The sequence below is a fragment of the Nesoenas mayeri genome (assembly GCF_963082525.1).
Source record: "Nesoenas mayeri genome assembly, chromosome: 8".
NCBI lineage: Eukaryota > Metazoa > Chordata > Aves > Columbiformes > Columbidae > Nesoenas > Nesoenas mayeri.
In genome coordinates, this window is record NC_137554.1 from 35,679,531 (window position 1) to 35,707,449 (window position 27,919).

General features: G+C 48.0%; 2 protein-coding genes and 1 long non-coding RNA gene across 5 annotated transcripts in view; 1 reads left to right on the forward strand and 2 right to left on the reverse strand.

The window, feature by feature from the left end:
• The window catches only part of FAF1 (Fas associated factor 1), a 150,930-nt gene extending 135,011 nt beyond the window's left edge, over positions 1 to 15,919 (reverse strand). The window contains exon 1 of the mRNA XM_080348363.1: positions 15,592 to 15,919. Within this exon, the coding sequence (XP_080204489.1) occupies positions 15,592 to 15,636 (45 nt within the window). The 5' untranslated portion in view covers positions 15,637 to 15,919. The remainder of the gene's footprint in view (positions 1 to 15,591) is intronic.
• Positions 15,920 to 16,060: 141 nt separating this feature from the next.
• LOC308043027 lies at positions 16,061 to 19,810 on the reverse strand. The gene is made up of 4 exons (XR_013922438.1): positions 19,106 to 19,810; positions 18,973 to 19,017; positions 17,354 to 17,436; positions 16,061 to 17,205 (listed from the first exon to the last, which is right to left on the reverse strand). It is a non-coding gene; the product is annotated as an uncharacterized lncRNA (long non-coding RNA).
• A 156-nt stretch (positions 19,811 to 19,966) lies between these two features.
• Positions 19,967 to 26,293, forward strand: CDKN2C (cyclin dependent kinase inhibitor 2C). Of its 3 annotated transcripts, none has more exons than XM_080348857.1 (3): positions 19,967 to 20,548; positions 24,324 to 24,377; positions 24,540 to 26,293. In XM_080348857.1, exons 1-3 carry the CDS (start codon positions 20,006 to 20,008, stop codon positions 24,912 to 24,914), a joined length of 972 nt encoding a protein of 323 aa, XP_080204983.1. In that variant the 5' UTR covers positions 19,967 to 20,005; the 3' UTR covers positions 24,915 to 26,293. The 3 variants fall into 3 exon arrangements, with proteins under 3 accessions (XP_080204983.1, XP_080204984.1, XP_080204985.1); XM_080348859.1 differs by lacking the exon at positions 24,324 to 24,377 and adding an exon at positions 20,851 to 21,055 and having other exon boundaries at positions 20,536 to 20,548; XM_080348858.1 differs by lacking the exon at positions 24,324 to 24,377.
• The last annotated feature ends 1,626 nt before the right edge of the window (positions 26,294 to 27,919 follow it).

Consider the following 27,919-nt stretch of genomic DNA (forward strand, 5'->3'; position numbering starts at 1 on the left):
CCATGCTCCGATTTGTCTCCCAATTTATAATAATAAAGAAACAAAAAGGAGAAATGACAGAAATTCAAGGCAAACTGTGTCTTCCCAACCCAACGCTGAAGAACTCCACGCTACAGAGCGTCACCTGCAGCACGTGCACACAGAACGGACCGCTCTGGAGGACAGAAGGACCGCAAACACGCAGTTCAGACTCTGCCTGCGCGGGGCGGCAGCAGCTTCTGTTACCTCCAACACGGCCAGACTGATTCTCTCCGCAAGAACACAGAGTCTCTTCCCCTGCTCACAGCACACTGTGCTAACACTGAATTTCAATGACTCTGCATCGAAAGCGCTAAAAGTTTTTTAATACAGTTTTGCTCTTCAGAAGCATCATTCTGCCTTCTCTTCCATTACTTGTGGCAGCGACTTCTGAAGTTAAAACAACGCTTGCACACGTTCCCTGGCCAGTGCGAGGGCTCCATCCGTGCCGGTCAGCTCGAGGAGCTGTCACTTCTGAAATCACAGCGGGGCTCACACCGCCACAAACCCGTCACCGAAACCGGAGTGGACAGCCCTGCTCAAAGAGCTCGTACCGCGGGAAAAGGCGTTGCAGAAACGACAGTCCGAGGTTCTGCTTACAGTTAAATGAAAAACACTTAGAAAGCTGGTCATTACCACAATTAAGAGTTACTACTTCCCACTTATCAGCCCTGCAAATTCTGCATGACTTTGTCAGTGAGTATTAATAAGTTGTGTTCCCATCTACGACGAGAACCTGACCAACAAAGTGCTGCCTTCAGCCCTGGGCTGTGCCAATGAAGTGAGGAAAGGGCAGCTGAACGCTGGGCTCAGCCCCAGGCTTTAGCTGCCCCGGTGCAGCCACCCTGCTCGGCTCCGGCGCACCTGGCCACGGGCGCCTCGCAGCCTGCGACCCGCAAGCCCATTGCGCCCCGCCTGGCGCCTCTGACCTCAAGAGAAACCAACAGGAGCTCACCCTTCTGCCAGCGTACGCAGGGAAAGGAGTCAGCTCATCACAGTGGAAGCAGAGTAAGGACTAATTCACTTGCATGTCTACATCCTTCCTAAATCATCTCGTTGGTCGTTTAAAACCCAAAACAGAACCCCGCTCCTGCTCTCTTCGCAATACAGAGTCATCGGGGCAGCGAGAGCGGAAGGCAACCAAACACTGCGCAAAACCCAAAACCATCGCAATTTTTAACACCAAGAACTGCAGTTTTGTTGAAAACCCTTGGACCACTTTTACAATCAATTTTAACATCTTATTTGGAGCAGTTCTAACACCAAGATTTCACTTTCCATATGGAATGTTTTTGCTAGTTGTCAATAAAGCAGAAAAGAAGCATTTCTAACTGACAACAGTGAATGAGTGTGTGCTACTTATTCACACAACCTCAAACAGACATTCCAAGATCTCCCTCAACACCCTGCTAATACCATAGTTGCAGCAAACTACAGTTTCAGAAAAATACGTCAGCATTCAGACAGCACACACAACCACACAGAACCCTGCCTCAAGTCGTGAGCCATCGGCGAACAACAGCAAAGTAAACTCCAGAATCCTCTGCCCTGCATGCCTTCCGTTCTCCCTCAGAAGGGAAGCCCGGCGCAGCGCCCCGCTGGCGAGGGCTCCCGCGTCCCGCACGCCGGCGCGCTTGGCCCGCGCGTCTGCAGGGACACGCGGAACCCGGCAGCTTCTGCGCAACAGAACCAACGCAGCCGGCTCCTCCCGGGTCTGTCTCAGCCCTGATTGCAAGGGCTGACCTGACATTTTCCTACGGCTGGAATGTCTACCAGGACTCCTTTTGGTGGAGTTCTCTCCATTTCCCTGGCTGAATGTCTATGAATTCAGGAATAATTTAACTGGTAGGAGTCCAGAGGGCACCTGGGCATCGTAAGGCTCTTTGCCTTACCGAGGGTGGCAGACTCAGAGATCACCTATTTACAAACACATGAGGATTTTTGCTCATTTTTATGCCTTTCACTCTACCCAAGCACGGAACAAATGAAAATAATGGAGTAGAAAAAAAGATATATTAAATTTGCACAGAAATAGAAGAAAAAAAAAATCTCCCAACATATAGCAAAGCAGATGAGCTCCAAAGACACAAAACACATCCTTGCTACTAAGCGAGTAAAGTGATACTAGTTGAGGAGAAATATATTTTTTTATTCACAGAATTTATTCAGCTTTATTTCCATAAGAGCCCTACTTAATAATGGGCATTAAATATTGTACAAGAACATTCCTCCCAGACTACGACCAAACCTGATTCAGTCCACAACCAGCACATCCTGAGTCACCAAACCGAAAGAGACACATCACCATGGCAAGGGTACAACCGTGGGGCTCACTGATTTGTAAACCTTTACACATCAAAAAGAAACCAAATCATTTTGTTTCAAGGACGAAAGGGAACAAAAGGTAGAACCAGTTCCTCCTCCTCCCGCATATCCTCTAAATGCAGGAGAGCATTTTTGCTCTTCACAGCAGCTCCAGCTGGTTTGTTTTCAGACCACACCAGAGGAAAATGAACATGACGATGAGAAAACTATTGCTTTGCACTGAACGCACAAAATCAGATTCTGAGCACAAAGCTATCGAATGTTAAATCTACTTTCTTCGCATCCTGCTTTCCAGGCCAGGCAATTGTTTCCACCAGGTAGACTGAGATTTGCATAATAAAGCTGCAGAGCACTGCTTCAAATTTTCTTCAGGTTGCTCCACAGATGAACCATCTGTCACCTTAGCGATGGAGAGCTCACCCTGGAAGGATTCAAAGCTAGCCACTGCGGGTCCTGCGCAACTGGCACACCAACCTTAATCACTGTCACATAAAGGCAGCAAAGTAGCCACCGAGGAAACAATTCGGTAGGAGAAAAGTCGGAGGGCAGACAGCAGCCAAGGCGCTCCAGACAAACCCAGGAGGTGCTTCCAGAAGGCCATCACGCAGGACGACGGACCCGCTCCGCCAGATCCCCCGCAGGGTGCCCTGACCGCGGCAGCCGCAACAGCTGGATGGGCTTTGAGCCCCGGTGACCCGGCGGCGCCAGCCCGAGCCCACCGCAGCCCCGCGAGCAGCTGCGCTCCCGTCCGGCAGCGGCCGCGGAACGCGCTCCTCCAGCAGCTGCCGCAGCGACCCCGGAGGGCAACTGCGGCCCCCACACAGAGCCGGGCTGCTGGCAAAGAACAAACAGCTGTGGCCGACTCGAATCCCGAGCCGGGCTCCTGCTGCCCCGCAGGCAGCGCAGCAGGTGCTGCACAAAACCTGGGAGCAAATGGTATTTGGCAGCAAGGCAGAAGTTGTCTCACCTGTGGCACCATTCCCCTTCTTGCCAAGGCAAAACGCAGCCATCAAAAGCATCCAGGAGACCAGATTTAGCCTAACGGCTGGTGGCTGGGTACAGAGGACTCAGAAGCCTGCCTCTCCCAACATTTTTGTTGAACAGTTCCATGTTTCCTTTGACTACAAATAGCAGTAGTTCCTCCAAACAGGGACCATCTCTAAGCTAACCCTAACTAGGCCTTAGCCTAGAACATTGTGCATGACAGTTTCAGGCCCACTACAACCAGGCAGACAGGGGGCTGTGAATAACACCATGCACCAGTCTCTCCTGTAAATGTCAGCCGGGGCAAACAAAACAGTACAAAAACCTCACTTTGTGCCTAACTTACGTCCACATGCACTCTGCAATGCAAGCACCACGCTCAGTCCACATAACCAAAACGATAACATTGGAGCCACAGCTCCAAGTACCGAGAACAGCAACAAACTCAGACAACTGATCTGCAGGGTAGGGGCACACCGGGTGTCCACTACAGACTTGTTCCCTCTCACTAATATTGCATGCTTCTGTCTCGGAATAAGTCTAAGCTACTGTGATTCAATCTGATGCCTGGACCTCAGACATGGAAACAGCTGATACAGACTCGTCTATGCTGCATTAAAAAGGAGAATAGAGCTTTCTGTCATCAGCATTTTGTTGCAACTGTAGCCCAGTCCAACTACAACGACCAAAGGAACAACTACATTAAGGCATCACAAGACTCAACAGGTGAGATCACCTGGGAAGAAGAGCTTTCACCCTTTGGGATCTCCTACAAAACCCCATAAGGCCAGCATTAATACACCTCCATCCCCTGCAGCCGCACAGACAGCACCCTAGGAAATGCTGACTTTTCAAAGTACTCAATAAATTTTTACCACTAGATATAGCAATGAGCTAACTCTATTCCATAAAGATGTACGGAGTTTAAAGATAAATCAAACACACTGGCAAAGAACAAATATTGTTAGAATCAATTCACGCTCCCTTTGTTAACCTACTCTTCAAAAAGAGACAAGGGGCACAGAAAACTCTTTACGTACGGGCCACTAACCTGCTCAGAAAGATGCCTGAATTCTCCAGAATCAGAGTAACTCGGAGCTGTTCTCAGTAGCGTATGAGATATATCAAAGGACATTACTTATCTCCTTGCATACTTCCCCTGCAATATAACCAAAATGTAGTTTGCTGGTTTATTCAGCTCACAGCCAGACAGATTGGGTCACAGACAACACGTCCCATCAGGTTTTGCAGATTCCCAAGACACTCCACAGCCTCTCTGGGTAGCTTGTTCCAGTGCTTCACCACCTTCACTGGCATCTTTTTCCCCTATATTTAGTTACAGGATCCCTTGCTGTAACCTGTATCCACTGCCTCTCATCCTGGGACTGTGCACCTCCAAGAGAAATTTGATTCTGCATTGTCTGCTATCACACTCCGCAGCTCGGACAGCAGCCAGACACCCTCAACCTCCTCTTCCGAGCCGCAGGACCCGGCTCCCAGCCCCACCGGCCCCACCACGCGCTGCAGCCTCCTCCCCCCGCGCACGCGGCTGCGGACGGAGCGGGGCTGCACGCAGCGCTCCCACCCGCACCCGGCCGAGAGCGGCCTCCCAGCGTCCTGCAGTCCTGCTGCAGCCGCTGATGGCCACAGCTCCTGCTGGAAGAATGCACCATTCCCTTTCTAGGCATCCCTAATAAAAACCACCCAACCCTGAGTGTCCCATTTCTACAGTGAAACACAGCACCTCGCTTCCTTTTCCCATTCTTCACAAGGGGAATGGCTCAGAAATCAAAGACAATAATTAAATGTCTATCACATAAAGATCCAAAACCAGCTCCAGATTGTATCCACAAGAGGTCTACTCAGACCCAGAAAGCTTTAGGACACTAACTCACCTATGACATATTAGTAAGCGAGAAAATTTTCTTGAAAATTCACACATACACTGTTGCAATGGTAATTACTCAAAGCAACTGAAACAAAGCATAACACCTGTGCCCTCAAAACAGGGACAGCTAAACCAATATGTTCACCCAAGCAAATAAAGGCTTTAGTACCATAACATCAGATTTAGGAATGGTGTGTAACTCCCCTCTGGGCTACCAAGGGATTCAGGACATTCGGACACTTAGAGGCAAGATCTGTCGGTGCCTCCGCTGCCCCCGGCCCCAGCGCCACCTGCAGGGACCGCAACACCAGCTGCACACATGCTGGCACCTCCATCCAGCCAACCCTGCAACAAGCCTGCCCGTGTACCGAGGCTGCTCTCGTTATGAGTCATCCATGGTTATTAAATTAACTTTTACTTCTGTTTCAGACAAACATTCAAAAGAAACATCCAGGCATATCGACTGAGACACAAACTGAAAGGTCACCTGCTGCAAGCACCTAAATGAAGAGATGAGAATGCTTCTCTGTTTCTAAATAACTCAGAAGACCATCTGGTAAAAATCAAGCAAATTCACCAGCTGTTTGCTTTACAAAAACAAAACAAACCCCAACACACAAACAAAATCAAGCAAACAAACTAATACACTTACCAATATCAGAAACCAAGAAAGGGCTTTGGCAAATATGCCAGGCTGAAGTTTTGCCCAACACATTTCAGCTCCCACCTCCAACTACTTACAGGCTTCATTGTTCTACTATTTGAGCACCACCTTAAGCAAAAATCTAAAGTAAGGGAGAATTAGTCCCTTTCTGCAGAAGGAATGGGAGGTAAAAAAAAGAAAGTGATATATCTGAAAGTCACGGAAGACATTTCTACCTATTAGTTGCCAGGCAGACAAGAGTGAACTTTGCTCACGCTCCAAGACGACGGCAAACCTTCTGAACAGAGCAAGCAGGGTACAGAGTCTCGACGGCCCGCATGAAGGTCCCCCACTTCTCAGCAGCATCGGCTAACGTGGCTCCACACTAAGCACCTGCAAGTGCTCTCCAGCACACCGTGGACACCCTCGAGACTGGAGCAAATGCGGCCGCCAGAATCCCCAGAGGAGTCCCTGGGAAGCCCAGGAGCTGGGCCAAGACAGGAACTCCAGCCTCCCAAGCCACACGCACTACACATAAAGAGCACTGCTCAAACAACTGGAAACCAAACCAAACCAAAAGTCAGTGCCTGTGAATTAGTACTGTGGACTACTAAACCTGCTTGTCTTTCCTGAGGCCTGAAGACGGCCTTTGCCCAACAACTACAGAAAGTTTGGTTAGGATTATCCCAAAGTGTCTGTGTTTGTTTAATGCTTTAATGATTAAAAGATCTCAGTGAAGGTAAAAATCCCAAGATTTCCTGAATCACGGTCATTTTGCTCTTACAGTATCTTATACATTATCACATAAGAAGAAAAATGTTGGAAAACAGAAAAGAACTGCAGTGGTCAGACAAACACTTCTGCTTACCGGATATTTGCAGCCATCTCCTCATTGCCTCAAAAGCAGTAGAATCTTAAAAATAGCTTAGGAATAAATAAAAGCCACTTTCTTGATAAGTACACAAAGGATGAGTACTAATTTATGCAAAAAATACGTTACTTAACATTCCACAAACGCTTATATTTGTTGGTAAAAACGGGACCACAAGGAACCGACATACTCTTCAAAACCTGGAAACAGTATCCAGAATACAGAGAGAACACTCAAATCCCGAAAAAGCACAGGTCATACCATAATGTGGGACAACAAGGGCTGTAAAAAAGTGTCTCGACATAAAAGTTCCATAAGCTTTTAAAAGCATCAGAACAGGAAGCCCGCCAGCGAGCCAGCGGGACCAAAGGAACAAGACGCTACGGAATTCTTCAAGCGAGGCCACGTCACAAAAGCGAAATGAATTGTGTGCACCCACAGTCGCTCCCGAGGAGCCGAGACCGTCTTATCACAAAGCTGCTCTCTCCAGAGAACTCTCATCCTACCTGTCAGCAGAGACATACAGGACAAGTCCTCAAATATGATTTGATACATATACACACATATATTTACTTATTTATTCCCACCCCCCAACTGCTCTTTAAATCAGCCTTAACTAAAGGTTACAGCAAGCTCACACTCCCACACTGCTGCCCTTAGTTTTTTGTGAATTTTGTTGGAGTGCAAACCAGAAATCATTAAGATTTCTACAGTTCAGACAAATTTGACTTCTGTACCATAAGAAATAGCAGAAATTCCAATGAAGTTTACAGAACAGAATTAGTATGTACATGACACACGGAGGAAAAGTTTCCATAGAGGAAGCTCACGTATCACACAACTACAAGAACTCCAACTGTGTCAGCTTGAGTTAGTCTTATTTCTAAAAGTCCTACAGCAAACCCCGCCATCAAGCTCCTAAACTGCTGACTTCCAGAAACCAGGACGAGACAAACCCATTGAGATCCTGCCTCTTCCAGCCGCGTGCTGAGGAGCGGCACGGCCGCAGGTGAGACACCAGGCCAGCTGGGGCTCCGCTCTGAGCTGACGCGGCACCTTTGGCATTCGCTCACACAAACAGTCTGACCTTTAACACCAAAAACTAGAAGTGACTCAGAGTTCTTGTCTTCACAAATCGTTTCCTGCAATTGGTAAAATATGAAACCTATATAAAATAACTCAAGGGCTAACGTACTCTGTTCTAGTTTCAAAACCTCTCTTAAGAACTTCAGCTTTAATTAATTATCTTTTGAAAGCATAACTACTCCTGCAGAACAAAGACCTGCTCAACCAGTTAGACACAGAGGAGCAGTAGATGACTGCTTTGAAGGACCAAACATCATGTAATGCACACATTAGGGCTTTGATTTCCTCTTTGAGTAGGTTGCTATTACAATTGCACATTACCTAGTCAGCTCTGAAAAACTGGCTTAATTAGTACGTATCAATCCAGCCAGTAAGCATGTCGTTTCCTTTCATCCAAATTATGAGGAACGAGTAAAACCTTCGGAACCTCCCTAGTCGCTTTATTCTAGTTCTCACAGCACTTCGAAGAAAGGACTCACCTAATGGCTGCCCCACAAACGCACAAACGTATCCACCAACTAGAAAAACATTAAATGCTGTTAAAGATGTCTTTAATAAGCTGTTAAGCCTTGCTGCTAGTGGGGAAATGCAAGAAACCAAGGCTTGCAATGGTGACTGAACCATGAGAACTGCCCGAACAGAGGGGAAGTTCTACCCTTTCAGACTTGGCAGCACCAACGCAATGTTGTTAAGATGGGAGGTTCTCAGGACCCCGTAAGACATATAACAATTCACTCAAATCCTCACCCTCTCCCTTCCTACACCTCCTTCCACACAAAAATATGAACTCAAGTGTGTTTGCTGTAAATGATTCTTGCTTACCAAGAAATACTACCTACATTTTATTTTCAATGTGCCACGTACCTTTCACATCACCTTTTGAAGAAAGTGTGTTCCTAGCCTCTGAAAGTACGTATCATTAAGAATTTCAATATCAGCATTAGTGTTGGTTGTCATGGCATTTGAAAAAGGATCCCGTAGCTACCACCTCTCAATCTGTTTCAGTGACCTACTAACCCAAATACCCATATGAACAGGCTGATGGAAATGGCAACATGATTACTATGATGTGAAGAGTCCTTTCAAGCTAATTGAATGAGAAGAACAGCAGCAACCTCTTTCTAAAGATGAATTGCTGCTCCAGTGGTAAATTATTTAAGTTCTTACAGCAGGACTGTAATGCATACATATCATAGTATCCTCTTTCTTCTCTATATATGTCAGATAGCGTTTCTAATTAACTATCTGTCCTTATATAGGAGAAATCAGTTGGTGTTTCCATGGACAGCTATCAGTAGAAATATCAAAGTTATGTTTCTAAACGGACATCACTCTTACTTCAATTTCTTATTCGTGACTCTGGCATCCGCTTCACCTTCTGTTTAAAGGCCAGAAAGGTGACTAGTAAATCAAACGAGCTTGGTTCTGATGAACATGAGCTTCAGTCTGATAACGTGAGCTTTGGGATTACAGCTGAGTCTAAAAGTATCCAAAAAGAAGTCAACTGTTGATTCTTCAGACACACACAAAACCAAATTAATAGAAGCAATGGTCTTGGTAGCAGACAATGACAATCCAAAAAAGCCAATTAAAACACCCTAAGCATGCCGTATGCTTTTATCGTGTCTCTTGACCCTAAGGCCATTTACGGCAAACATAACCAATTGCGCTGCAAACGAAGAGGTGCACCTACCAGTCCCAGTGCTGTTACTGACTGTGTAATGCACGAAATTATGACATGATACAAAGCAACAAGGATCAAAAGGAATTCTAGTCAAAATGTCAATTCAGAGGCCACATAGCTATGAGCTTCGACATCCTACAGTGCCCTAGAGTCCTCCTTTTTACACTGAAAATCAACTTTGTTAACCATTTCAAATTTATCTAAGGATATAGTAACCTATATCCATGAAAAAGGTTACGTGAAGCAGCACTTAGCATCTTGGCACCTGTCAGAACTCAGCAGAGTCTGCTTTTACCTAAAGATACCTAAAGGTGAGGGGATGAAAAAACAAGCCTGTCTCATCCAAACCCCGATTTCTGATCTGCAGAACGCTGGATTTCCTTCAAGCTACTACGGAGAGAGCTGCAGAGCTCCGGCCAGCTGACGTGCCCGGGGAGCGCCCACCGCGTTACACGCGACGGAGAGGCCATGCGAAAGAACTGTCTGGTGGGAGCAAGACTGAGGTTTTAAACTCAGACCAATATGAACACATACAAAACCTGATGTTCAGGTTGCTAGTGGGACTGACAGAAATGTAGGACTCCAGGAACTCCAAACATTAGTTGAAGGACACTTTCCAAAGACTTAAACTTGGATTGGAAGTCTCTTCAGCACCCATGTTTTGATGAGGACCTTGTTCCAAGTGAATTGCCGAACACTTGACAGAAAGTCTGCAAAGGAATCAAGAACAGCCCTTTCTGCTCCAATGCCTTAATGACTAAGAAAATATTAAAAAAAAAAAAAAAAAAAAAAAAAAAAAAATCAATGTTAAGGATATCCCAGAATTCCAGAATGTCAGGGGTTGAAGGGCTCTGGAAAGCTCATCCAGTGCAATCCCCTCATGGAGCAGCAACACTCAGATGAGGTTACACAGGAAGGTGTCCAGGCGGGTTGGAATGTCTGCACAGAAGGAGACTCCACAACCCCCTGGGCAGCCTGGGCCAGGCTCTGACACCCTCACCCCCAACAAGTTTCTTCTCATATTTAAGTGAAACCTCCTGTGTTCCAGTTTGCACCCATTGCCCCTTGTCCTGTCACTGGTTGTCACCAGCAGAGCCTGGCTCCATCCTCCTGACACTGCCCCTTTCCATATTGATCCCCAGGAATGAGTCCCCCCTCAGTGTCCTCTTGTCCAGCTCCAGAGCCCCAGCTCCCTCAGCCTTTCCTCACACGGGAGATGCTCCACTCCCTCCAGCATCTTGGTGGCTGCGCTGGACTCTCTGCAGCAGTTCCCTGTCCTGCTGGAACTGAGGGGCCACAACTGGACACAAGATTCCAGGTGTGGTCTCCCCAGGGCAGAGCAGAGGGGCAGGAGAACCTCTCAACTTTGCTATTTGTTCAAAGCTCCTTAGTGGATGGTTTACCCTTACAGACACTGGTTGAAAGGCTCTTCCCAGCCCCCAGCGTAAATCACAGTCCAGGCCAATAATCAAGAGTACTGACTCGAAGCCGCTTCTCTATCTGCCTACCTTTTGTACTCGCCAGATCTTCATACTGGCAATAACTTCACAGTTACAGAAAACCTGAGCCAGCATGCCAGCACACACAGAAGAAAGCAAAACTCCCTGGGCATCCCCCCCCAAATTAATACACATGTAAATTCTGCACATGGACTGTTAGATAGTGAAAACAGTGTGCATAACAGAGATAAACTTGTACAGGGCTGAAGCAGACAGATGTTTTTTATAACTGCCAATAAAAATAAATGAAAATATATCTTGTCAGCTATTTAATAGCACTGTTTCTTTAATTATCCCCATTCCAGAAGGAAACTAATAGTTTTAACTATGGTTAAATCTCAAAAAAAAATTAAGAACTAATAAGTTGATGTATCAATGTCATGGTCAATGTTATAACTTGAAACACGATTATCTAGCATGCTTTCTCACCTTTCTGTAACTGATGGTAAGGAGGTTCTTCCTTCCCAATTCCCCCTTGCTCCTCCCAAAAACCTCTGTTTTTAAGGAAAAGATTGGCACAAAAGTGAAGTTCGAAAAAACATGTTTTGATATACATGTGTGAATCATACCAAAGCAGTCTGTTACTCAGTTAAAATAAAACGAAAAAATCCACACAACTTTGTTTCACAATGAACACAGGTGAAAGGCAGAAGGGAGAAGAAAAATACTAGCTATCTGTTGTTTCGATAAAAGCAAGGACTTGGAGTTTTGCCATTCCACTCCAGTCTTCCCACCCAGACTGAATCTCAATCAATGGAAAATGTGATTTCCATGAAAAATTCCCTTCTGAGCATCCACGTGCCAGATATTCTTGTAATATGTGGTCACCCAGGAGCTGGTGACTCCCGCAATAATCCAGGCCCTAGGCCCACTCTAGAACTGCCGTGAGGACAATCAGCGCATGAATAAAGTAGTCCTAGAGGTGGACATAACCTACAATGACAAAAAGATATCAGTGCTAATTTTAGTCCACATCCTAAGTGAAGCTGCAAAACCAAGAGTAAAGGTGCTAGGATACAAAAACATCAATGTCTGACACTTCTGTCAATACTCAAAGACTCAGTTTCATTTCTGGACAGTTTAACTGTGCCAATTTGACCGACTTCAGTGTAAATAAAGTTTTCAATTTAATTTTTTTAAAAATACATCTATTTTCTTTACAACGAAAAGTGGATCAATACACTGTGAGAGCAATTCTCTTCAAACCCCGAACCGCATAGACCATGAGTATATTTGTATCATGTGAGTATCCCTCTGGGGATGGAAGAACATCTTGCAGTTAAACACGAGAACAAAAGAAGAACAGAGGTGTTAACAAAGATTGGTAGAAATTATAAGCCCTTATTTCCCCCAGTATCTGAGGTATGTTACAGCATCACTCTTATCTCACATGTAGATACCTTTTTAAAGAAATTATGCTACAAACACAAGCTGTTGGGCTTTTACCTGTGGAGTTTTTCCTATATGCCAATGACACTTTGTGGAGAAATTCTGTAATTGCAATTAGTAAAACAGCTAAAACTTGTTTGTGCACTTAACTCCACTACTTCAGCTACTTCCCTGCAAACAGTCAGACGACTCACGTACAAAACCAACCTTCCGCATAATCCTTCCTGAGTGAGGACCGAAGAAGGAAAAGTTAGACAGGTTGCTTATGCAGCCCACACGCGTGAATACGTACTTTGTACTCCTCTGCAGCATACAGTAACCTCGTTTGAAAATGAGAGGGAAAGAAAATCATAATAAATCACACAGAACAGGCTTAAATTGTTTTGAAACTTTAAGAAAAAGTATTTTGATAGATGGCTTACTTTGTTTTACTCTATAGTTAAAATATTTTATAAACTATTCAATGTTTGTATGTATACTTACAAAATATTTTCTTTTTAGTACCTCAGAATGCAGAATAGCCTGTTACAACAATTAGAGCTAAAAGGAAAAACCAAATGCAATACGAGGTCCCGTTCGAGTTGGAATCGGTGTTAGAATCCCTACTGGCTTTGAAGCGGTGAGGTCTGGAACGGCTGCCCGGAGCAGCTGTGGACGCCCCAGCCCCGGACTGGTCACGGCCGCCTGGACGGGGCGCTGAGCGACCTGGCCTAGTGGAAGGTGTTAGAAGTGGGCTTGGAATGAGATGATCTTTAAGGTCCCTTCCAACTCCAATCATTCTAAAATTCCATTATCAAATAAGTCCATGGAAGCTTCACAAAAGCATCAAACTTCACTATAATTATGACTTCACTGATTTTTTTTTTTTTAATAAGGAGGGAAAACACTTTCAAGTTTTAAAAGTTCAAAGACCACTACTCTATCCCTCTTAAAAGTAACTTGGAAAAGGCAAGACTGAAATGGTGATGGAAGCCTCCCTCCCAATGTAAATCAGCAAAAATTCGCTGAACAAAAGCACAAAGAACTGCTTTCAGAATATCCAGTGCACACAACGTTCTTCAACAGGATGCCTCACACAAACATAGAAGATGGCAGCAGAACTCTGAGAAACATATTTATTAATTAAAAGGTACAGAAAATATATCAGGGAAAATCATGTAGAATTACTTTGCACATAATGTTTTATTTTCCATTTTGAAGCCTTAATGAATGAGCTGTAAATTCCATTAAGCATTTAAAATACCCAAAATCCTTTACCATTTTGTAACAGCCCAAAGACACCAGGCCTAATAATGAGTGACACTGTCCTTTACTAATCTGAAGCTTTAACAGCATGACAATTGACAGATAAGTGTTTCAGAGTCAGGTGGATGCTTAAAAAGAAAAAAGGATGAAACAGAAAAACAAAGTTCTTTGCTGAAATACAAGAGGATAAAGTTCAAGGTTTTTTTAAGTAAGTGGTGGTGTATGATAAAATATGTCCTGGCTCCTAGGTTCAGAGACATTATGTCATCCTTGATCTACAACTGGTCTCTGTGACCCCGCCACCCATCTGCAAGTTTGCAATGCTTACTTGTCTTCATGGTACAAACACGGCAGTTGCTTTTATACCTTTATTAATTGGTTACAAAACCCAAGCAGAGAAATACTGCCAAACTGCAATATAGCATTGACACTAAAAAGTCAGAAGGTGGACACAGATTTAAAATTACATTCACCAGCCACTAACTTAACCATGGTCTGGGATTCCTGAATGTAAACCTGTTTCAGCTAATAATGATGAGTTCCATTAGAGTCTGCCTCCAGCAGCAAGAGTGCAGAATTGAGGTCCCAGCTTCCTTTTACAGAGTGTACTGTTACTGGAAAAAGCCTTTCTGAAACTGCAGCCTTAGGACTGAAATGTCACTCCTTACACACACAAAAGTATCTCCAAGCACAACAAATAAAGGATCATTATAGAAACATTTGTTAAACATTTTAATAAATATGAGTGTAAGATGCTCAGTTACAGAAAGGGAAAATACTCCCCTGTTATCAATTGGGAACTCCACATGTTACGTCAGTGAGATATGAGACACCTTTTGCAAAAGAGGAATTACACAATGTACACTACAGTCTCCCTACCTGTAATGCCAAAGAAATACTTTGGTTAAACACACACACCCAGTGACTCTTTTTTAAAGCTAAATAAGAGTTACACAGCTAACAGCTGATAAATAGTCTTTTGAGAAGTTGTACACACAGGCAGCAGTTTTACAACTTGATCCAACAATATCCAGGAGCCTATCCATGTAACCAGCACTGCAAACAGACAAAGCTTCAAAAAAAGACTGATTCAAAAGTAAATATCAAAAAGATATATTCAAATACAATCTGACACCCCTCTAAGCTGCTTTTGGCTCTCCCCACTATTTCAAATGCAGCTATCTTCCACTTGTTTGTTTACTTGTTCTTCGAAAAACAATACAAAAACAAGCAATATTAAGAAGCAATATAATGAAGAGATTAACCAAGCTCCTGAACACATAATAATCATCCGCTTTATTTAGAGAAAGACTTTATGCCGGGAATAAGATTTAAGAGTTTGAAATCAAACTACAACCCTTTTGTAGGGAGAAGGGAAGGTAACAAACAACTTTTAAAGGTATATTCTTCCTTTCTACACAAATATGTTGTTGTTTGGAACAGGAGGGGAAGAGTATTACCGTCATTAAAACAGTCATTAGCCGAGGCAACCATGAAGTCAGTGTCGATGTTACAATGGAAACACCTCTGTTCAGCATTAATCAGTAGTACCAGCAAGTGATTCATTACCCACACTGTGACAAATCATGAGGAGTGATGAGTTTCGTATCCTCCCTGGCATCTGCCTCTTCCAAGCGAGCTGGCTCACAGCTGTCCCGGGCCTGGCCGCTTGTACAGGGTGGAACAAGCAAAGTGGATGAAAGAGCTTGCTTCTTTTTTTTAAAAGTTAAAAACTGAAACTCTAAGTTAAAGAAAACATTTTGCTCACGCACCTTGGGAGAGGAGGGCACAGGTCCCCACTTCTGACCAGAAGAAAGGAAAAGAAAGAAGAGCGGAGGCTTTGGCGAGCGGGGCTCCCCCCGCCCGGCCCTTCCCACAAAGAGCGGGCGGCACCGCGACAAGGAGGAGAGAAAAGCAGCGAGAGGCCACGGCTGTGTGCGGCGGCGGCTGGAAATTTACCTGGAAATCAGCCAATATCATCTCCCGGTCCATGTTGGACGCCATTGCAGCCAGCGGTGTGCCGGCGCTGCTCGGACCCGCGCGCCTGGAGCTGCTGCCGGCGAGGACGGGGCAGGGTGGGCGCTAGGAGCTCATGGAGGCGCCGGGCTGCCCTCAGCTCCCGCGGCGGCCCCGGCTGCCCGCCTGGCGGCTCGGCGGAGGAGCGGAGCGGAGCGGGGAGCGGGCCGGGCCGGAGCGGAGCGGGCGGCGCTGCCTCAGCCGCTGGCCCGGGGAGGAGGAGGCGGCGCCGCTCCCTGCCGGCCCGCACCGCGCCTGTCGCACATTTTGCCTGTCATTGAGGTCGCAAAGAGGCGCTTTGCGGCCGGCACGTGACCGCGCTCCTGTCAAGCGCTGGCGAGGCCGGGGAAGGGGGCGGGGCCTGCTGGCGGCGCGCGGCGCTCGCGCCCTGGGCCGCCCCGGCTCCCCACTCGCCGCCGGCGCCGCCGGACCGGAGGGGCGCGCGCCAGGAGCCCGCGCGGCCGCCCGGCGGGAGGTGCGCGCGAGCGGCCGAGAGAGCGCGGCCCGCGGGGACTGCCGGGAGCGGCGGCGGCCCCGGCCCGGCCCGGAGCGGGGGAGCGGCCCCTCCGCGCGGCCGGGACAGCGCCGGTGCCCCGCGCGGCTCGTCCGGGCGCGGCGCCGCCCGGGGGTAACCGCCCTTCCCCTTGGCGGCGGCAGGTGGCGGCTCCCGGGCCCGGCGCGACTGCGGCTGGTCCGCCGAGCGGGGCGGGTGGGGAGCCAAGGGCGCGCGGCCTCCCGCGGAGCGGGGTCCCGTCCGCGGCCCGGGCAGCGCGGCGGGCGGGGCCGGGCTGCTCCGGCCCTCGGTGCGGCGGGGACGCCGTGATTCTTCCCCCCCGGGCTTTCTCCGTGAGCAGCAGCGCTTTTCTCGGGCTCAGACCGGCGGTCGCAGCGGCGCCCGCTCCGGACCCGGCGCTGAGAGGGGCGGTTGCACCGTGTACCACCGATAAACCGGGTGTTTTACATAATGCAAATGTGCCTGCAATTAACGCTTTTCGAGTCTGCCTCCTACAGCCTGCTACCGCTCACCTGCCCCTCAGCACTGACAGCCAACGCAAACGCGCCTTCAAGCGCCAATTTGCTAATTAGCCCATCATGTTTTTTCTGCTCTTCACATGGGTGCCGCAGCCACCAAGGTCACACCCACATCAAGGACCTTTCTTATTAGTGACAGCTAATAAAGCCACATCTTTCAATCACATTATTTTGCCTTTTATTAGGTTACACAGTTCTTTATTGGTTTTCTCTTCCATCCATGAGGGGTTTACAGGAGTTTTCCTGACTCTGTGCTCCCTGCTCGCACAGCACGACGGCCCCCCGCGGTGGGTGTCCCGGAGGGGACAGACAGACAGACAGACAGCGCTGCCTGGGGACGGGGACGTATGAAATGTTAAACTGTACCTTCCGGAGAGTCCGTGTTCCCGAGGCAAATACTGCGGGGCATCGGTGAAAACTCGCTGGCCGTCGCTGCTGGGGGCGCCGGGGTCGTTCGGGGTCTCCGGGTGGGCTCAGGTCACACCGAAAAGCCACTTGCGATGCGAAGTCGGGTTGTCAGAGAAGCTGAATATTATATTTTATCGCGTTCTTGCTCCAGTTTATGTTGGCAGGGTTTGCCAAGAGGTTTTTGTTGCCCGCTGACGCTAGCTTAACCACCCCTGCTCCCCAGCCCCGAGCGGAGGGATGATAAAGTAATTGCCCTCACACTTACCTTTTGGGTTTTTTTCAAGTGTGCTGTTACAGACAGTTCTGCAGCAGGTACGAGGTGTGGTGCGATGGCAGGGACAGACTATGCTGAATTACAAACAAATCCACCCACACATTACTAGAGAGTAACTACAATAAAGGCTGAAAAGCGAGTTTTAGCAGTTGGACTAGAGCCAATTAATTCCTGGCACAAACTGGAGCTATAGGTATGTTGTCAAGATTAGTTACACGGCGTTCGCGTCTATTACAGCCATATTTTAAATAGTTGTATCTATATTAGATCAAAACAGGAAGGATTTGATCCAGAACGTGAAGAAAAGGTGAAAAGCTGCACGTGCAGGAAGTTCACGTCCAAGTCACAGCGAAAGTTTCTATTCTGCTTCTCACAACCCCTCACTCCCAGCCACTCGAGGCGGTTTTTTTCCTCCAACGAGTGTCAGACAACTTAGGGAGCAGCTTATGTCACTCCTTGCAATGCTCGGCCCGGTATCCGTGCTTTTGCTGCCGATTTTGGGACCGACTGGGGCAACACTTTCTGTTTTACAAGCATCTTTATCATCCTTGAGAGGAAATTATCAGGATTAACGTGCTGCTTTCTGCAAAGATGTTTGTCAGACCCTCACCATGAAGGAGGTTCGATGGCATTTTCTGGCCGGACAGCTTTACTTGCATGAGGCCTGCAGCATCCCTGCTACACTTAATTATTTTGTTATGGGGTGTGATTAGCAGAAGATAGGGGCTTATTCGGAATTGCAAACAACAACAAAAAAAACCCAGACAACAATAGGAGACTGTTGTAAGACTTGCGGGTCTAATTTGCAGTAAGTTAGCGACAGGTAGCACCACCAGAGCCTGTGGATTTTTAAGCACTGCTTAGCCATTAAATAAGTCACTTATAAGCCGCCTGACTGAATACTCTAGGTTTTGCATACAAATTCCTTCCTTATGCAGAAAAGCAACTATATTTGAATACATGGATGCTATTTATATACATACATGTCTAGAGTTACCTTTGAGGGAAATTATAATTCATATTTTTGTTCACAAAAATGTTAGCACTATTAGTTCTGGCCGAGAATTATCACAAAAAGGCCCCTAAAAATACACGCTTTTCCTCCCCTTTAGTGGGAGCGTAAGTGGGGGTCAGTTGTTAAATTCAGCACAGCCGCTTTCCCTGCTCCGTGTGTAGGCGGTTCATTACTTGTCACATTCGCATTTTCACAAACAAGCGTGGGTGGGGGACTCAGAGTGGGAAAATGTAGTCGCGAAGCACGAAGCAACCGAAGCTGTAAGGAGAGCCAGACGCAGAAGTCACCCTGGCTTCCTTCAGCTCCCCGGGCTGCGGGCTGGTCCCTGTCACACTGGTCCCATCTCGGGCGGCGGGGGCTGCGGGTCAGGCCCCGGGCAGTCCCGCCGGGCCGGGTGCCGCGCAGGTCCCCCCGCGGCAGCGCTGCAGGAGCTGCTGTTTCTGCCAGGCAGGTTCCCTCACTAAAGCGCCACCCCCCCCGCTGCTGCCTCACGCGTGTTTACATTCAAATTCACTTTCTCGGAGCGTCCACGCACAAAACAGACGAGCCGATAGGTCACGTAAGCTTATCTGGGAGCCATGACATTGCATCTTACCTCTCCAAGAGTTCGCCTTGGCAGAATTCAGCCTTCCGAGGGTCCCTGAAATTTAAAGCAATCCGGCCATTAAAGCAGTTTTGAGACATTAAATGCTGTTAGTCATAATGGCAATGAAATCTCCGTACTGTACCAGCGTCACTTCTTCGCCCTTGTGGGAGGAAAAGCGAAGCCCTCACGTCTTCTCGGTGCGTGGGTGCTTTTCCCCCTCAAAATGGCACTTTCAAATCAATCAAGAACACCAGAAGCGCGGAGAGCAGGGAGTGCTGCCGTGGATGGTCGCCTTCCGCCGTTAAGATAACTTGACATTGATCCTTCATCCTTGACCTTGTCCTTAGGGACAGGAGCCCGCGTCGCTGCCAGGGTAGACCCCGGCCCTGGACCCGCTGCCCCCCGGGGTGTCGAGTGAGGGTGGCGGGACCGGAACCAGGGCTGGGACCGGGTCCGGGTCCGGGTCCGGGTCCGGGCTCGGGTTCGCCCCCCTCGGCGGGCAGGTGGAGACCGCCCGGGCAGAAGCGCCGGGCAGAGCCGCGGCAGGAGGCCGCTCTGCCAGCCCCGGAGCCCCCCCGCACCCCGGTCCTCCCGCAGGGGCGCGGCGGCTCCGGGCGCGGAACCCTCCCTTTTCCTTTCATTCCCCCCCATCTTTCCCCTCTAGGCCTCAGCAGCGCTCGTCCCAAAAGCCCCTGGCTGTTATGGCTGGGCAGCGCCGTGCCCGGGCTGCAGGGCGAGGGGAACGACACGGGGCGCCGCGCTGCGGCGGCGGGGCCGGCGGCGGGGCCTGCGCGGCGGGGCCGGGCGAGGGGCGGGTGCGCGGCGCTGCAGGCCTTCCTGCCCGGACGAGCCGCAACTCCGCCGCGCCTCCTTAAATCTCTGCCGTTAAAATGTGGGCGGGTGTTTCAACTCAAAAAGCGCTCAAATTTTTTTTCTTTTCAAAAAAAGCTGATGAGGTTAAAAAAAAGGGGGGGGAAGGAAAAAAAAAAAAGGAGAGAGAAACCGGCTTCGTGTCAGTAGGAAACAGAAGTAGCGATTGTTTATGCTTAAAAAAGGGGGAGCGCAAAGTCGCGAGCGGAGGCAGCGACCGCGGACCGGCAAGTGCAGCTTCACTTGGCGAAGTCGAAAGCGGCGGCGAGCGGCTGTCACTGCGCGCCGGGACCTGCGAGCGCGGCCGGGCCGGGGCCGGGGCCGCGGCGGCACCAGTGCAACCCCGCCCGCAGCTCGCCCGCCGCTCCCGGGCAGCCGCCCGCCAGGCCCGCGGACCCGCCGCCCTCCTGGATGCTCCGGAGCCGCCGCCGCCGGCCGGGATCGCGCCCGCCCGCTGCGCGAAGGCTGCGCGGGGCCGCGGGAGTGGAGCCGCTGCGGGGAGCGAGAGCACCGAGGGAGCGAGCTCGGCGGCCGCGGCAGCGCGCCCTGCCCTCCCCGGGCGCGGCTCGTCCTTCTCGTCCCTTCTGGGCCCGGACTAGAGGCGGCGGTGTGGGATGGAAGGGGGGATCCCGAGCGGGAGTGGATGCACACTGCTACGGAAGACTTTTCCTCGGAGCTGCTGCTGCTAAAGTCTCAGATCCCGACTGCGAACAGGGTGGGTTGTCTTCTTCAAAGATCTCAGGTCTGAGTGAGTCTCCAGCGTACGTGTATATATGTTACCGATAACATATATAATATATTGCCTAGTTATTAATCTATTCCCCCTCGAAAGTGGCCAAAGTCTTTAATAGGAGTTACTCTATATGTGGAAGCAAAGAAATCTTCTTTCAAGTGGAGCTGCAGTTTTGCTGAATAATCACGTGTGAGTTAGGGGCGGGCTTTTGGCAAGGAGGTTTTTTACTAGTATTTACTACAAGGTCTACTCCAGAAGATTAACCATCCCCATCCTTCTGTCAGCCTCCGATGCCATGCCTGGTTAAAACAAAAAAAACCAAAAGTCTCATCTTTTTGCGATCGTCAGTCACCCTAAAGAATGGCCGAGCCTTCTGGGAACGAGCTGGCGTCTGCGGCGGCCAAGGGGGACCTAGTGCAACTCACTAATTTGTTGCAAAAGAATGTAAACGTCAATGCACAAAATGGATTTGGGAGGACTGCGCTGCAGGTTGGTATCCAGAGAGGGAGAAAATGTTTCATCACTGGTACCTAGGTGACCCGGGTTTCCAAAAGAGACAACGTTTTAAACAGGCTGGTGCATGAAATTCGAGTGTTTTTTCAAACTCGTTGGATGCCATATTTTATAACTTTAGTGGCTCCAACTCCCTAAAATGACGTACTTGAAATAAAACTGTTCAAAACCATTCTTACAGTCGGGGATCACCCTCAATGTCAGAGGGGCTACGAGTTTGCTGCTATTTTGTAACTTCGTGGGGAGGAGGCAAGGAATGAAGGAGCAGAGATGAAAAGAAATCAGCTTAGGTGAGCAGGGTTTCATAGCAGGTCTGTAAACACAAATGTGCTGTTCTCTGAAGCTCAGGGTTTACCTTTTTTTCTTTCTCTATTTTTTCTTTGCTGCAATGTGCTGGTAAAGCGTGACTTGTCTCGGTCCTGGGGTCTGCTGTCGAGGGTGCTTTCCTTTATGTGCTGTTTGTGAGAATGACCTTTCTCACTGGGAAGCATGCTGCTCAGAACCGAGGACCTTCGATGCACGTTCGGAGTTGGCCCTACGAGTCAGGGTTCCAGCTGAACCACTTGATTTTTCATTCATAATTAGGGCTTAAAATGTTGCTCTTTCGGATCGGCTAGCAGGGCTCCAGCGCCGGCTGTTTCCTTTCTGATCGTATAGGCTGCTATGTCCTCATTTTTAAGTGTGTAGCCGTGCAGGCAGGAGTTGGAACTTGTCCAGCTGTTAACTATTGGAACTGATGAAAGATTTTGCTTTCAATAATATCAGATAATGATGGCGAAATGGCGAGAATACCTACCAAATAGTGACAGAAGTGATTTATAAATCCGGGGGGAAAATAATATGTGGTTATTTGTACTTAAGGTGTAAGCAATGAAACATGGAAGTGAAGCTTAAATTCTTTTTAATTTCATACATTAGAAAAATCGTTTGTTGACTTCTCCCCCCCGCCATCGAAACCATTACAATAATTTCTGAAACTGGGTATTTGAGCAGCGTATATCTTGCGAGTGTGCTCGAGATATTTACAGCCTTTTGGCTTAATATCAAAATGCTAGAGCTAAAAAACAAGCACCTCTTGCTAAAAAGCAGGAATTACCCTTTTTTGACAATTTCGCTGAAGCTGGAGATCCGTGAGTTCGTCTCCGTCCTGCTAGAACCTAAATAGGGCATAGCATGGCAGAGCAGGCACTTGCAGCAACTTTTAAGAGAGTGAAAGGATTTAAATTAAAAGCTTATACAAACTAACTTCTTTAAGAAAGCAGGAAACATTCAGAGAACTGGTTTGTCCTCGGGATGGGGCTGGAAACCGATTTGTCCTGCAGTAATGTACGTTGGTTTTGTTTTGTTTTGTTTTGTTTTTCTAAAAGCAGCTAACTGCCTGTATCCTAAATTAAGGGATATTTGACACAATGACATAGCATCCACCTATACTAAACACACATCCGTGTCCTAACAATGCTTCTTATCGCTGCCTAATCATAACTGAGCTAATGAACCACAACAAAAATCAAAACAGGAGAATTTGTCGGCTTATTTTCAATATGTATCATCCCGAACTGTGCTGTGGGTGCATGACCACGCTCGAAAGAGTCTCAGTGCACTCCCCAAAACTGAGCTCATCTCTCCATAATACCTCTCTCAATTAAAATGGAGAGAATGCTCCCATATTAATACCAATTAATTTCTATTTTTCCTATGCATTTATGTTTGAACAACTGCTCAGCTTGTCTTGCTCTGTACTTTTTATTTCTGATGAAGTGTACCTATGCAGGCCTCAGATACATGTCCTGCCCTTGTGCACTTCGTCAGACTCATTCAATTACTGCCTTCTCCTTCTTTGCCTGCCTTCCCCGAGTGAAAATTTGCAAAGTAAAGGGCATTTGCTGCCCAGTTGTAGCCCACGTCCCAACAGCATCACCTTTTATGTGATTTTTCTCCCCCTCGCATCTTTCACTGAAGCCTTCAGTCCCTTAGGCTGCACACAGAAAACTCCCACTTAAACAAAATACATGTTTTGAATTCACAAATAATACAGCCTGGGCTCTCAAAAAGGGACCAAAGTGTCCCGATTTCGCTGAGGAAAGAGAGATCACAATGCCCTTGTTTTCTTTTCCACCGCTTCCCTCCCCGGTCAGAAGTGAAAGAAGTGGCCACACGAGCTGGGAGCCTGGGGCACAGCGCAGCCTCCGTCCCTGCTCCCGGCCCGTCTGTCTGTCTGTCTGCGCCCCTCTCCTCTGCCCGCGCACACACGGGGCTCCTTCACACTCCAAACGCTGCAGTAATTGTAGTTTTAATTGCTTGCTTTTCTTAAAAACCCTGATAGGTGTTTTCCACCAGGAAATATTTTTCAGCAAATCCCTTGTAGAAATAGTACATTCTGCTAAATCTAATGCACTGTAATGCTCACTTAGGCAGATATATATATTATTTTTTACCAGGATTTTCAAATCAATATGTGGACGTTTTTAAGAAAATATAATTTATTTATTTATTTATTTATTTAAATTTGGCACTTACAATGAGACTTTCCAGGACAGGGACATATTGCCCATAGGCTGGGGGTTACACCTTACCGTGCTCGGTTTTGAAAGGCTTTGGGAAAACAAAACGTGAGGAATTTGGGGAAAATCGGTGGAAGCTGTTAAGTCCCAAATAAGAGAGCTTTGCGCTCTAATTATGACAGTATTATGATGTAACTGAGAAAAATTAAATAAGCCTTTTATTTTTTTTTCCAGAGAGAAACAGTCAGAATATCCAATTGTTGTTGTTTTTTAAAAGAGGATATTTTTAACAACAGGATATAGTTTACTTGCAGTGAAATTATGAAAGTCTAACACAATATACTGTTTTTAGAAGAAACCTTCTGGAACCTTGAGACATTCCTGTTAACTTGTCCTCTTTGGGTGACATCATGAAACACGAATATTGGGGAGAAAAATTTCTTCTAGCATTTATTTTTCTTAGCAGACAGAGCTATGGTACAGTCCAAATATTTGTTTTACGATAATGCACAGACAATGTAAACACCTGAGAGCTTATAAAAACACATCCTACATTTGCCGTTGCTGAGGTAAAATATCTGTTCCGCAGAGCCCCTATATTTGATGTTTAACGAGATTAAACAGTGATGCAAAGGTGTCTCAATACTCGGGCAAATAAAACCAAACCAGAGTTAATTTTCGTGTGTTAAGAAACTGAGACAGCCCACGTTATAAAAACGAAATATTGTGTCCCCATTTTGCAGTGCCTGTTTCAACCATTAACCTCCCTGGGACAGAAAGCTGTTCCCACCGGAACGGTAACATCTTTCGCCCGTTCGCGGAGTTCAGGAAGGAAAATACATGAAAAATAGACGTGCTGGGGCATCGCCGGTTTCATGGCGGGGCTGTTCTGTTGTGACAATCCCGGAGGGAGCCGAGGGTCCGCCCCGCGGGACTCACCTCTAGCTTTGCACCCGCAGGTGATGAAGCTGGGGAACCCCGAGATCGCCCGCCGGCTGCTGGCGCACGGGGCGAACCCCGACCTGCGGGACAGCACCGGCTTCGCCGTGATGCACGACGTGGCCCGCGAGGGGTTTCCGGACACTCTGCAGGCGCTGCTGGAGTTCCAGGCCGACGTGAACGTGCAGGACAGCGAGGGGAACCTGCCCCTGCACCTGGCGGCCCGCGAGGGACACGCGCGGGTGGTGGAGCTGCTGCTGGCGCGCGCCGAGTGCCGCGTGGGCCACCAGAACGTGCGCGGGGCCACCGCCTACGACCTGGCCAAGCTGTACAAGCGGCACGCCGTGGTGCAGCTCCTGGAGCGCGGCCGCCGCTCCCCCGCCGGCGCGGACTGAGCCCGCCCGCTGGACACTGCCGCGGCGCCCCCGCGTTGCCTTCCCCTTTCCTTTGTATTAACGTTTGCTGCAAATTTGCAGATCTATTTTCTTCCGTATGAATCTCAAGAAATTCCAGAGGTGGGTTTTATTTTTAGATCACGGAGATATTTTTAGACCCACGCTCCCAGCCATTTCTTACACCGTTCCCATAGACTCAGCCGTGTATATGTCGGGCGCTCACACATAGTTATCAAGTTTTGCGATTTACTTTAGACCATTCATGTTAAGTCACTAATTCCAGAGCTACATATTCACATGCTTAATGTTGCTGGACTTTTAAGAAAAGGAAATAGGTTACTGTGATTGCTCTGACCTCTCAACGTGATCCCCCCCCCCACACCCCCTCCTTCCGCGTTTGGGTCGGGCTTCAGGTTTTGAAGCTGTGTTTGGGGTTAAAACAGCCTTTTAAGGGGTAAGCTGCACCCCCGTGCTCAGGCAGGGCTGGGAGTCAAAGGCTGCTTGGCCTGAGGACAGAGGATGGCGCTTAGAGGCTTCGGGAAATAGCTGCGTTTGACACTAACAAGAGCTTGTAGAAGTAGGTCACTCACTTTCTAAATGTAGATGACACTTTTCCCCTTTGTATATTTAAACTTTCACCGAGCTAGTTTTGAATTTAGTTACCAGAAGCTGCATAAGTGGTATTATTTGGTTGCCAGAGGTTTTAAACAGCTCAGTTTAGTAGTTCGTGTTTACTGTGCACTGAACAGGACTTTTTTTTTCTAGTTTCAAAACAAGCAGCATTGTCAGGGGCGAGAGGACACGGAGGCTGAAACGCCACGAGGTTTCTGGTTCCTTCATAAGCTGAGTGCAGCTTAGATGCTCTTTAAGAAATATTTGCTTTCCACCAACTGTTTCGTTTCGCCTGGAAATAAACTATTTTAATGACAGATGCATCTCACACAACAGGAATATTTGAATACAGTGACATTTGGGAAGCAGCACGTTCGGTATTCGGGAAGTTGTTATTGCTTGCACCTAAAACACAACTTAACCTTTGAAATTTTCCATTGCAATATAGTCGAAGTATTCATCAGAGCCAAACTCATTTACCTCTGCAAAAGGAGACAAGGATGCTCAGCACTGCATGGAAAGCGTTAATATGAGGCGTTGGACGGGCGGGCGGTTTGAAGGGCTTTTTGGAATAGTTCGATTGGGCAAAATAGAACGTTTTAAATCAATGCAAAACGATAAGTACTTAAAACAATATTCAAAAGAGGAGGGGGTGTACATTAGTTTAGATTTTAACTTAAAAAAATAGCCCCGCAATATCAGTTACTACCGTTTTCAAGTAAAAAGTAATTTGCTAAAAGTCTGTCACATTTGCCATACGCTCTGTCACACTGCTGTGTTCTCTGATTAAAAACCTCTGTGAAACATGAAGTTTTGCGCGCTTTTGTTATCATTTTTTTGTTCACAAGGGATCTAGGGATCATTAACCCAAGCAGCACGGCACACAGGATGCGTGACTGGAGAAATAACCCACGACATACCCGCTCTAAAGAGCACTAAGGCCATCTGGGCGAGGCAATCCGCAGGTGCGAGGTGAGCCGACCCAATCCGGTCCCTTTTGCTCCCCGTGTCCCCCTGCTCGTGTCCTAGGGGGTGCTCCTAGGTTTCTGCTCCTCCAGCAGCACCCCGCACTCTCCCACAGCAGAAACCTGCGCTGCCACCGGGGTTTCTCCCGTTCCCCGCAGCGGAGTGAACACCCAGAGGTAATATTCATCTTTCTCCCTTATTTTTCACCTGTACTACTAAAAAAACCTCACCCCAGACCCGTTTTGAGCTCCATCAGCACTTTATTTAGGCTAAGCCGAAGTTTAAGCAGTGGTTTAATGAAACAACTGCTTCTCCGAGGAGAATGCCCCGCCTAGGCAGAAATAGCGGCTTTTATTGCGTGCCAGAAGTTCACGTTTAAGGCGAGGACGTGTTCAGCACGGTCATGCCTACAGCGCCAGCGGGTGAGTCACCGGCGGTGCTAGGTCTGCTTTAAAGGTACGTTCTATTTGCGTTCTCTGCTGCATTTGCTCTGTAAGCCTCTCCATTTATTGGAAGCATCACTATAAATTGAAATTCTTAGTTAGACACTTCGGAAAAGAAAATGACTCTCTGTTGCCCCGGGGAATGAGCAGTTACTGCAAACGGCCCCTGGGAAACCAGAGGAGTCAACCAGCCGGTGGGTCCCGGACACCCCCAGGGTCCGCAGGTGACCGGGCGCGCCGCGGCGCCGCTGGCGGCTTTCCTGCAGGTGTCCTTAAATCTACTGAGCGAGCAGAAAATAACGTAAATCAAGTCTCATTAGTAGGGTCTTTATACCGAAAAAGGATTCCAATATCGGATGGGGTTTAGAAATTGCTTTTGTGATTTTTCCTCAGTAGTCTGGCAACATCAAAAAGTTCAGTCTTACAAAATCGCATATTTGTGACAATGTCAGCAATAATATTTACCCGAAGACCCAAAACTGCAGCGTGTGAGATGGAATGAAATGTTTTTGAGAGCCTTTATTGAGACATAAACCAACCGAAAAGCGAGTCTCCCGGGCAGGAGCAGAGACTGTCCTGCAGCAGCCCAAGAATAAACAATATAGCACCGAGACGAGATGTATAAATAGAAATAAATACAGCAAGCACAGAGAAATATGAAGCAATAGACTATAAAATGCAGCTGTACCAGGATTCGTACTGCCCAGGCTACGTGAAAACACAGCTATGGGGAAAGAGCCCTCTCCCCTATTTCAGTTACACGGATGAGCAAAGCTGTTACACTTGACCTTTGTTTCTAAATCATCCTCGGAACAACGGCGGGGGCCGTTGAATTCCCCTTGAAAAGGAGCGGAGCCGAAAGGGATCCTGCGAGCAGCGAGCAGAGCCGGACCCGCGGCTGCAGCGCGGGGGTCGGGCCGGGCTGTGGGTGCTGGGGAGCGGCGCCGGCTCAGACCGGCACCGGAACCTGCCCGCATTCTGGAG